The sequence below is a fragment of the Crocodylus porosus genome, unplaced genomic scaffold, assembly GCF_001723895.1.
Source record: "Crocodylus porosus isolate Cpor-Errol unplaced genomic scaffold, CroPor_comp1, whole genome shotgun sequence".
In the NCBI taxonomy this organism is placed as follows: domain Eukaryota; kingdom Metazoa; phylum Chordata; order Crocodylia; family Crocodylidae; genus Crocodylus; species Crocodylus porosus.
The window spans coordinates 17,952,455-17,963,761 of NW_017728914.1; the positions used below are offsets into that span (position 1 = coordinate 17,952,455).

At 42.2% G+C, this 11,307-nt stretch overlaps 1 protein-coding gene across 5 annotated transcripts in view; it reads right to left on the bottom strand.

The window, feature by feature from the left end:
* TTC1 (tetratricopeptide repeat domain 1) overlaps nt 1-11,307 on the bottom strand; it is a 54,247-nt gene that overhangs the window by 19,998 nt on the left and 22,942 nt on the right. For all 5 annotated transcript variants that reach the window (XM_019534904.1, XM_019534901.1, XM_019534902.1 and 2 more), the window contains 3 exons: nt 10,419-10,531; nt 8,129-8,165; nt 6,232-6,380 (listed from right to left, as the gene is read on the bottom strand). In XM_019534904.1, the coding sequence (XP_019390449.1) occupies nt 6,232-6,380; nt 8,129-8,165; nt 10,419-10,531 (299 nt within the window). The remainder of the gene's footprint in view (nt 1-6,231; nt 6,381-8,128; nt 8,166-10,418; nt 10,532-11,307) is intronic.

The window sequence follows — 11,307 nt, forward strand, 5'->3', positions numbered from 1 at the left end:
GCCACTGGCCATCACCTTTGAAAACTCATGGCAAATCAGGAGGGGTCCCAGGTGATTGGAAAAGGGCAAACAAGTGCCCATATTTAAGGAAGTGAGAAAAGAACATCTAGGGAACTACAGACCAGTCAGCCTCACTTCAGTGGAGGGGAAGACTGTCTGCTTAGTTATGAATGGAAGCAGTGTCCACAAAAAGGATTTGAACCCAGTAAGGACGTGAACCTGTCTCCCATATCTCAATAAGGTACCAAGATAACCTAAACTGTGGATAAGAGAGGAACTTCATCTCACTTTTTTCAGGGAAAGACACCTATACTAGCCAGAACTCCAAGAGGGGGTTGCAGCTGAAAATACTGACCGGAGGGCTCCTAAGAAGAATAGGACATAAGGCTTATCCTTCTAGTCAACACTTGTTATTAGCTAATTTAGGTAACAATTAAGAGTGCTGGCTTTGTGGATCCTATTCTTAAAACCCCAGTCATTGTATGGGAAGCCCAGGACCGTAACCCAGAACTATATACTCCAGTTGGCAGCAAAAGCAATTGTGCAATGAAGTGCCAAGCTTAGATCTTTTTGTGGACTTAGCCTTATGGTACTAAACCACAAAGTATTCTGGAGGCTGCAGAAGTTACAGCTATCATTGGTTCCTTTATCTGAATGATTAAATTAGGAAGTTATTGTTTCAGCTAAGAGGAGGCCGTACATAAAGCCACTCTTCATATATGTAGTTCCTGAACATGATATCCCTGCCGCATGTTCTGTGCATAAAGTAGTATGTTTTGATGGGCTGGTTATTTACTATGGAGCTGTCCAACTCATCAGCTTTTGCGAGCTACATCCCATGCAGGGTGCACCAAGGTGGCGGTTGTACACTATGTGCCACTTTAGTGTAAGCACACACAGTTTTAAGAAAGAAAAAGCTGAAAAGGGGTTTACGTTTTACAATGCAGAATTCAAATACTGGGCAACTGATGCAATTTCCAAGCATCTTCATATTAGAGGCGCACCAATAAATTGGTCTGATATCAGATCAGCACCGATATAAAGAAAATTTTCTGTACTGGAAATCGGCCTGATGTGGCCAATGATTTGTCTGATAAATGCCCATGTGTGCATGCAGCTGCAGCGCAGCATGTAGGCAGCGAGGAGCAGAGCTGGCAGTGTGGAGGGCTGCCTGCAGCTGGTAAGCCTGGAGAAGTGGAAGGAGAAGGGTGTAGGGGTGAAGATCATGGCCCCTGTGGTGAGGGAGGGTGTGGGCTTGGGGCAGGGGCTGCCCAGCTGGGGTGGGGTGGGTGTGGGTCAGAGCTGCAAATTGTCCAGGCAGCACGCAGGGGTGGGGTGGAGGGTAGCTCCCGCCACGCAGCCCACAGCTGCAGCCTGCCCCACACCACGCAGATATGGGGGGCACTGCCCCGCCCAGACGAGCCACTTGTGGCTATGTCCAATGCCCCTCCCCGCGGGCTAGGCAGCACCTGCCCCAGGCCCAGCCCTAGCCTCACTCTCTCCCTCACTGAAGGGGCCTCAATCTGCTCCCCCACACACCCCTTCTCTCCCCCCTCCCCTTCCACTGCACCTGACTTACCAGCTAGATGCAGCTCTTCAAGCTGAAGAGCTGCATATTGGAAATTAGATTGGTATCAGCCAATATGTCTCCTTAAAAAAAAATCAGCTATCCGTATTGGGCCCAAAAATCTCCATCAGTTTACCCCTACTTCATACCTAGTTGCACCAAAGTCTGAATCTAAATCAGCAGGGATCCTGGTTTTCTGTGAAAAAAAATTGATGAATTCTCTGATAAAAAAAATTGCAAATTCGCTGATAAAAATCCCCAAATCCGTGGTTAAAATTAAATGCTCCCCCTCCCCATCCTTGCTTGTGTCCTTTGCCCCCCATCCACAGCCCCTGCCCCTCAGCCCTGCTGGAGGGGGCCCCCCAACTGCCATGGCTATGGGGCCAGGGACCCAGGTCCACAGGCGCCTGACCCCAATGGAAGGCAGCAGCTGTTACAGCAGGACCACGAGCCACCTTTCCCCCCAGCTGCTGCCTGCTGCAGGCTTGGACAGGGCCAGTTCCCAATGGCAGCATGCACTCCTGGGGAGCAGGGGGGACCTGCACCCCCCAGATCTGCGTGGGGGGTGAGGGCAGGGCAGATGTGCACTGAGCCCATGCATGCAGAGTAAACGTGGCCAGGGCAGCACAGAGCTTGCAGCAGCAGGCAGCTTTTGTGCATGGCCCCGCTGTGCCCTGCCGTGCCACTCACACACACTGCACTCTGGAAAGCCTGGGAGAGGGCAGCAGGGTGTGGAGCACAGCTTTTGTGACCCAGAGTTTGCAGCTGGCCAGGCGCTCCAGCCGGGAGGGGGTTTGCAGCCTGCCTGCTCCCAGCCAGAGTGCTTGGCTGGCTGGAAAACCCCGCTGCTCCCAGCCAACTGCAAATCCACCCTCCCGGAGGGGGAGCGCTGAAGCTGGCTCGGGGCTGAGGGAGCAGGGAGATTTGCCACTGACCAGGAATGGTGAGCGTTTTCAGTCAGCTGAGCACTCCGGCCAGGAGTGGGGAGGCTGGCCAGAGTGCCTGGCTGGCTGCAAACCTCCCTGCTCCCTCAGCCCCTAGTCAGCTTCCCTCACAGCCCTGTCCCATAACCCCCAAGCCCCACTTACCTCCAGCAAGAAGAGTGAACCTGAAGCAGCTTCCAGTAAGAGTGTGTGTCGGGTCCTGCCCTTCCCCTCCCGGCAGGGTTGAGGGTTTCCCTGACCCTTTTGCAAACAGCTCCCAGACGCTGGAACTCTGCCAGCCTGCAGAGCTCTTTGCAAAAGGGGGAAATCCATGGGTTTCTCTTCTAAAAGGGAAAATCCATGTTTTCTCTGATAAAAATGGGAAATCCGTGGTTTTCTCTGTTTTTCCGTGGGAAACGGAAAACCAGGATCCCTGCTAATCAGTTATAAGCCACCAGTTCTTAAAATTTACACTTATTCCTATATACTTGGTCCAAGCATCCAAACTTGGAGTCTAAATGTAGTGTCCAGAGCTACAATGTACTGCCTTGCTAACATATCTAGCAAGCGACAGGCTCTGGCCTATAGAACTTGCAAGGTAAACCATCAAGGTAGGAGGAAAAACAGAGATGCAGAAATATGAAGCATTTTGGCTGAGATCATGTGGCAGAAACTAAGTCTTCCCACTCTCAGTCTAATATGAGATTCACTAGATCAAAGAGACTCATGTTACATGAATTCCATAATAAGAAGTTTCCACTTGAAGCCAGCGCTAGATTCAAAACTTTCCCCCAAATCTGGCATAAGTACCAGGGGGCTTAGATCTGGGCAGTTCATTTAGACCAGTCATTATTTAAAATCTCAAAATAAGCTTGGCTCATGTTCATCCTTCTGTGGAAAAGCGAGATCAAGCTTCACATTTATAAAATGTATTTTTTTAAAAGGAAAAGAAACAACAAATTAAAAATGGAACAAGTGTTGATTTGTTTACTTCTCTGCTGCTAATATAAAAGTTTTTTTTACTTCTGTGGGCTCAGGCAGATTAAAAAAACCCACGCAGACTCAGACATGTAGCACTGGTTAATTTCAGTGAACAAAAATGCATAGAATGTACAAAGCAAAAATCAAAGAACGTGTTAAAACTGCACACAACCAACCATACCACAAAAAACTGTCATGCATCATGTTATCCACGATATAGGAGAAAGGGCAACACTCATTCTCTCCAATCTGCTTGTGGAAACATCTTTATGCACCATGATATTCTTTCCATGTTATATCCATTCAGCTGCTTTTATCCAGGTGTCTGGATTTTATTTGCAGCTCCTCTGAGATTGATCAGAGCTTTCAGAGGATCAGCCCATCTTAAAAATCTAAGATTTAAAAAATATTCTGGGGTGGAGGAAAAAATGCAGAACATTCTGGTACTGTTACATGCCTAACCTTAGGTATTAATTTTGAAATCTGTCCCATCAAACTAAAATACTAAGAAAGATTTTAGACTGAAAAATGTGACTTTACCAATAGTAATCAAAAGTAGTTTCAATCTATAAAAAAATCATGCTGTTTATAAAAATACAAGATTATACCACTCAAAAATTAAATGCTAGCACCTAGAGATCAGTCATGTGAACCGGCATCCACACCACATGCTATAACAGTATTCAGGCAAGGAAAAGAGGGACTCTGGAAAAACTGCCAAATATTCCCTCTGAGGGAAATAAACTGACCTCCAAACCACACAGAGCCCACATTTACCAACCAGAACTCAAAGACAAAAAGCTCAAGCCCCATAAACCTCTATACTGTTTTTGGGAGTTACTTTCTCTGGAGTCTACTTCTTCAAGAACACTGTTTGCACCTATGCACTACTGTCCCTTCATACAGCCTAGATAGAGGCATTAATTTTCACTATGCTTTTTCTTTTTTCTAGAAAAAAGAAGCAGCCTCTAGGAAGAGCATTCCACATAGCACAGCTCTGTCTTCCTGCCACTCCAGACTTGTGAAAGGACCTTTTTTAACTTGTCAAATCCACCACCACTTTTCACACTAAGAATTAAATGTGCTAAATACTATCAGAAAAGCACTTCCTGCTGGTATTTCACACAAAGAGATGCTTAAAACCTGGAATCAACAGTCCATGGCAGTGACTTTAAATCCCCATTGAGAAGGGATTATTTACATGTTAGATTTGGATTTCAGGAAGTTTTAAAGGTTTACCTTTATTCTGCTAAACTCACTGTCCAAAAGCTCAAAAAAACATTTTTCTTCCTCTTAAAGAGTTATGACATATTCCTTCAAGGGACCTTTAATCCCACAATATTTGTGACATTAATTGAAGTGGACACTGGAACACAGCACTAAGCCACAAACCTCATTTTGCTCAGTAATGAAGAAAGTAGCTGAATCAGGACATGTTTCTGTTTATGACCACAAGATGCTATTTCATTGCAAGGAGAGGATATACTCTTAGCCATAAATAGCAAGCTTAAACTACTACTAGCAAAATAACTCAAAGCTGCCAATACCTTTTCAAAAACAAACCATTCACGTTTTTGAAGCAGACCTGGAAGATAATTCAATTGCACTACCAATTTAGCCACCAAGATCCCCAAGTTCCTTTGGGCTGTCTTCATAAAAGGATATGATCAAGATGCAAACAAACTAATTATTTTAAAATCTAGTTATTTATGCTCACCTCCCTTAAGAAAAAACAAAACCACAGCCATGTTTTAGCTGCTTGGCTACGTAGCCGCCATTCAGAAAAGTGACTCTAAAGCCCTGAATTCCAATCAAAGAAAAACTACTAAAAGCAGTGGCACTGTTTGCCTGTGTTTCTCCCATTCTAGATTCCCCTGTAGATTAATCCTGCCAAAGCGTAGAGTGGTATGCAGAGCAATTTCCATTCTGGGGCCAGGGACATGAGAGCATGACATGCAGCACATGCCCTACCCAAGAACACTTGCTTTCTTAGTGTATACAAAGGTGCAACTAGCAGCCAGACTTGGAACCAAGGTTTGTTAGACACATATCTGACTGAAGTTCTAGGGGGAAGGATTTGGGAAGCAAGTATAAATATTCACTGCTTCTAACAAAATAACCTCCAGTGTTATTGTTACAGCCCTTGATCGGAACATGTCTAAACAATTGCCAATCCTATGGGAAAATAAAAAGTGTCAAGCAGAACAAAGAAGTGCAGTACACAGTGACAAATTGGGTGGGGAGGCTGTTTAACAACAGGTGAAGCATAATTATGAATGGTCATTGTACTCCCAGCACCTGCAGCTAGGAACACCCATGTTTACTTTCACTCCCTTTATACAAGGGTAACAAAATCCCCTATGTGGTAGATTACTTTATGGTAATGAAGGCTTGTAGCAATTTATATATAATACCACTGAGGAGATGAGGGCAGGAAGGGAGAAGTCCCAATCAATTTTCCAAGCCACAAAGACAAAATACAGGAGTAGCCTGTGTCTTTGACATCTTAACTATTAATACAGACATATGGCAGGGTAGAGTTTAGAATGGTTTAATTTCTGAGTGCAACTGGATATAAACTGAACAGAAACACAGTTTGATCCAAGATAACAGCCTGTTTGCCTCACTTATCGCACAGCTGAGTCAATCTCAGTTAAGTGAAGCATCTTGTATAAATAAAGTAGTATCAATGCATATTTTTATTGGGAAATGAGAAGGCCTTATTTTAAAGTCAGTCCAAGGTATTTTGAAGAGGCTTACCATGCAAGCTTCTCTTGCTTGATGTACTGAAGGATCTTTTTCTAAGACTGTTTTATAATCCACCAGGGCTTCATCTAGTTTTTCTGTCTTTTCATACAGTTCTGCTCTTCTCAGGAGAGCTCTGATATAGTTAGCATCCAATTCAAGTGCTAAAAAAATTAAAACAAAGTGGTTCATTTTTGTTGAAGCATTTCTACATCCTTCATAAGTCACTAGCTAAACAATACACAAATCTTGAAGTTATGTTTAAAACATGCATTTAAAACATACTTTAAGACTAAATTGGTCCTATGCTCAAACATAGGACATCTTTTGAGGAACCTGCACTTGCAAGATAAAATCTAAAGTGTGCATCTCACATCTACAATGCTGGATTTAACACTACATAGGATTGATTTACAAAACACAAAGGAACGTATTTGTAGGGTTATTTGTAGCAATTACACATGGAACTGAAGATATAATTTGCAGAGAACCATGAAGCTCATCTATTATACATACTAGCTGCAAAATAAGAGGATATTAGTTTTAACAGGAGAGACATGTTCTCAGATAACAAATGTTTTCATCTACTGGTATAAGACAAGAGTAGCTCCATTAAAGCAAATGGAGCTCCTTCTGAATTTACACCAATCACAGGTTAAGTCTGGCTCAGCATTTATAAATGAAGGGTTAGACTAGCCCTAGAAACTACCAGAGAGGCCACTGATTCAATTTATGCTTTTCATCTCCTTTTTCTCTGCTCTGTTTACTGGTGCAGCTGGGACTGAATGCTAAGCTGTTTGCTTCTGTGCAACAGTAACCTGCTAAAGACAAGCTCTTAAGACATTTCTCCACCCAGTTTTCATCACAGAAAGAGGCACTGAAAAGCAATATGCTTTCCAAATCTTAACAAAAAAGATAATTTTTAATGAAAGAAATGCTGCCTGAAATATTCTAGCTAAGTAACCTAGCTTGTTTCTTTTGAAAGGACAAAGACAATGCTGCAGTCAGCAAGATACAGGTCAGTTTGAATTGCTTTGCTATGCTCTAAGTGTTGCATTGCAGCTTGTGAGCCAAGCCCCTAGAGACTGTCAAATGATGGCAAAGTTTAAGTCGTGTAATGCTGGAAAGCAGATCGATTTCCTTTCAGCCAATACAGAATTAGCAGAAGCATGTTCAAAAAGACAGAAAAGACAAAGAAAGACTAATAAAGGCCAGTTACATTTTGCTACCTTCAGAAAAGGTCAAGAACACGTATAACTTGGGTAAAAAATATTCCTGGTTTCAGCAGTATTGGCACTTGGCCACTGCAATAGTTCTTTGATTGGTAAGGCTTGACTTTGGTCCCAGCTGTCATAGGGAGCTTAACAAATGTCCAAGACTAGGAATTTGTGTGTGGGTGAGTGGGTGGAAGCAACAGTACACAGCTGAATATATTTCACCAAGAGCTGCAGAAAGAACAAGGCAGTATAGAACTGGAAAACCTGGGCTCAGTATTAACACGAAAAGCTTAGATGAGGGGACTTAGCAATGGCTTTAATTCCAAAGTAACAGTACTTTTTTGCAACTCAGGGTTAAAACTAAAGGATTAAATAAAAACTGGACTGAGCTAACACAAGTAGATGCAAGGGAAATGGTAACTTCTGCAACAAAGATTTTGTTACTAACAGAGCACAGGCACCATTCTCATTTGTACCAGGGAATGTAAAAATGAAACTAGAGGTTACTTCTAGTCAAGAAAACCCAACAGCCACTTTGTAAAATCAATCCAAAATAGCAACCCCTTCCCTGTAACTCCCCAGGAGTTCTTTAAAGGATTGCTATGCTGAGAAATGTAGTCTGACTGACAGAATTTGTGTACCAACGACATTACACAGTAGCAGCACATACCAGAAGAGAGAGGGGAGAACCATACCTTTGCTACAGTCACTTAGGGCAGCTTCTGTCTTGTCCTAAAAAAACAAAACAAATCTGTTAATTGCTTAAAACCACATGTATTTATGACTGGGAACCCATAAATTTGTCTGACATTCCAAAAGAATTGAATATTTGTTAAAAACCTTGAATGACATGGTCAGTAAGGCAGACATCCCTAAGTCAGAAAGAGATGAGACTCCTACGTAGGATGACTGGGGGTATATATGAGGGCAGTTCACTGATCTAGTCTGCATTCAATAGCTAGCAGTAGGCTGCATGCATAAGGCCTATGGTTCAGCTGAACCCATGTATTCTGGTCTGATGAGGTCACTCAAAGGGCTGCAGAAACCTAGGTCCAAACTTCCCCAGATTCCCTAAGTCAATCCCTGCCTACAGGAGTCAATTCACATTGCAGCAGATTGCTGCCTCAAGTACTTGTACAGTTCTCTGTAAGGAACAATGCAAGAAGGTCCTGCCATAGTCATCCTAGAATACTCTTATCTCACGCGGACTCTGTCTGACCCTCATCTTCTGGCTGCCAGTTATCAGTTTGTAACAGAACAAGGACAGATAAAAGTTTAAGAAATACAGACCTTGTTTCCATCCAAATTTACCAGAACAACAAAGAACAAGAGCTGAGAACAATATTAAAGACAGAAGTTAGCCTCCCCCCCAGTTTTCAAAAAAAGAAAGAAAAAAAAGAAAAGAAAAGACTAAAATGTATAGGAGGCTTATTTAAAAAAAAAAAAACAACCAAAAAACCTGACTGACCACAAGCTATTATGGAAGCCACTCAAAACAAGGATACATGATACCTGCAGGGCAAAGTATTGGCCTAACCAACACCATTAATCTATAGAGACACTGCACTAATGGTCTGCATCCAATTTATTTAGTCCCCTTGCTGCCATTGGCAATTACTGGATTAATTCCCCACCTATTTGGATTTTTAACATCTGGAGCCTGAGGATACATGAAGCTGTTCAGAGCTTTCATGTCTGAGGTGCTCTAGCAGCTTCTATTATAAAGCAGATTAAAACAAAATTCTCAAGCTGTCTTGCAGCCCGAGTGTAGTTTGAATGATTCTACATGAATACAAATACTTACCCTGCTACTTGTTAGCAGTTTACAACAGAATATGCTGCTATTAATGAATATCTGCTATCACAACATTCCTTAGAGTATTGGAATATCCCAGAATTTGCTAATATTGAACATAACTAGCATAAAGACACAGCTCTGTTCAGAATACTTTTAAAAGCAACAGCAGGAGTAGAAACATTTATTTCCTTAATTTTTGTTTCCCTTCCAGCAAGAAGATACCTTTGACCTGTACAGAAACAGTACTGAAAATTGTTGAACTTCTCTTTAGCTCTGATTACCAAGGAACTCAACTGCCTCAGACGAGTTTAGGCCCACAGCACTCCAGTGATTCTAGGAAATATTAATGAATGCTTGTTGCCAAGTCCAGCTCCAGCTCCCATTGAGGTCAGTTGGCAGAAATCCCACTGACCTAAATAGAAGAAGGATCAGGCACGAAGAGGTTCTACAGACTGGCCCCTCACTTTGTGCCCATTTCTCCCCTTAAGTTATGTAGCAGTTCTGGTAGACCATTCATTTGTTAAAGCTTGTTTTTCATCTTCCCTCCCCCGCATTCCCCCACCCCCTTTTTTTAACTGATTAGAAACAAAATTATATTGACTGGTTACCAGTTACTCAGCTCAGTTTGCATCTAGAAAGCAGATTTATTGGTCAATAGTCATGTTCTTATGTCCTCAACTACAACACTGTCTACTTCCACATAAATGCTTTTTGATAGTATGTGGGCAGCTGTCCCACAGGGACTACACAGAAGATAGAGAACATGCGCAAAGTACTGAAGCATAAGACAATATGCCAAATGGGTTACTTGAAGACAATCATGCAGCAGCCTGATGTAGCCAGTGTAGAAATATGGCAGATCAGTGTTCTTCAAGTCTTAATCGGGTGATATGAAGGCACTATCCATATTCAGAGGTCACAAGGCTCATGACTAGTTATGAATTTAGTTAAAGCATGAACAGGGTTGGGGTAGCTAACAAGTTTACTCTAAACCAGGGGCTGTACTATATTTTTTAAGTCAATGTCTGACCATCTCTCTAACAGCAAAGGATCAGTGAGCAACAGAAACAGGGAACAAAAACTTAATTCCTCCAGCCTTATTCAGAGCTACAAGAGGAATGCATTTAGCATTGTGGATTCATTATATTGACTCCTGAATTTTCACAATAACAGGAAAGTACATTCACCTGTTTCATTCGCGCAGCAGCTCTGTTAGAAAATAAGACGGATCTGTCTTTTAGGTAGCAAGCCGGGCAAACCCGTAGACCCTTTGTGTAGGAGTCTTCTGCTTCTCCAAATTCTAAAGATAAAGAAGGGAAAAAGAATCCACATCATATTTTCATTTGCGTTTAGGGTTAATGAACTAAAACTCTTTGGAAACATATTTCTCTCTGGAGTAATACCAACTTGGACTGAAGACAAGAGTCACACTGCTAAAAGCAAGTACAATGCTGCATTAGCATACATCAATGACAGCACTTCTTTCATTTTAAATCTACACCTCCTATGATACCAGTTGGATCCAAGTGCCCAGAATTTGTCCCAATACTTCAACATCTAGATCAATGCTACTGCTGCAGATTTTTAATTCTTATTGGTCACTTACAAAATTGTACTTTTTTTTGAAGTTCAGCTGAATCAGTCTCAGTATAGAACTATAAGAAAAATTAGATACATCATTCCAGTCCCGATCTGTGAAAAATTAGGCTGAAATATGATGGGACACTGGCATCTCCTTTCAGAGCCCTAGAAAAGACTCCTGACATGGATAGAGATGCTAGAACCTATTTTAAAAAATAGCACCATTCTTGTCTAGATCATGCATTCAAGCATTCATGCATTATCAAAGAGGGGTGCTCATGAAAGATGATACATGTTACTATTTTGATGTCAGATATCCCAAAGGCAGCAGCACAACAGGGTTTCTTCATATAACCACTTGGAGTGAGCCATTTTCATTATACATAACATCAAAGTATCAGTCAGATTAGAAAACTCTCTAGTGAGCTGCCTAGAAAGAAAACAACCATTAATTGTTGGCAAGTATCCATTTATGTGGGATCATTACTCTAAGTC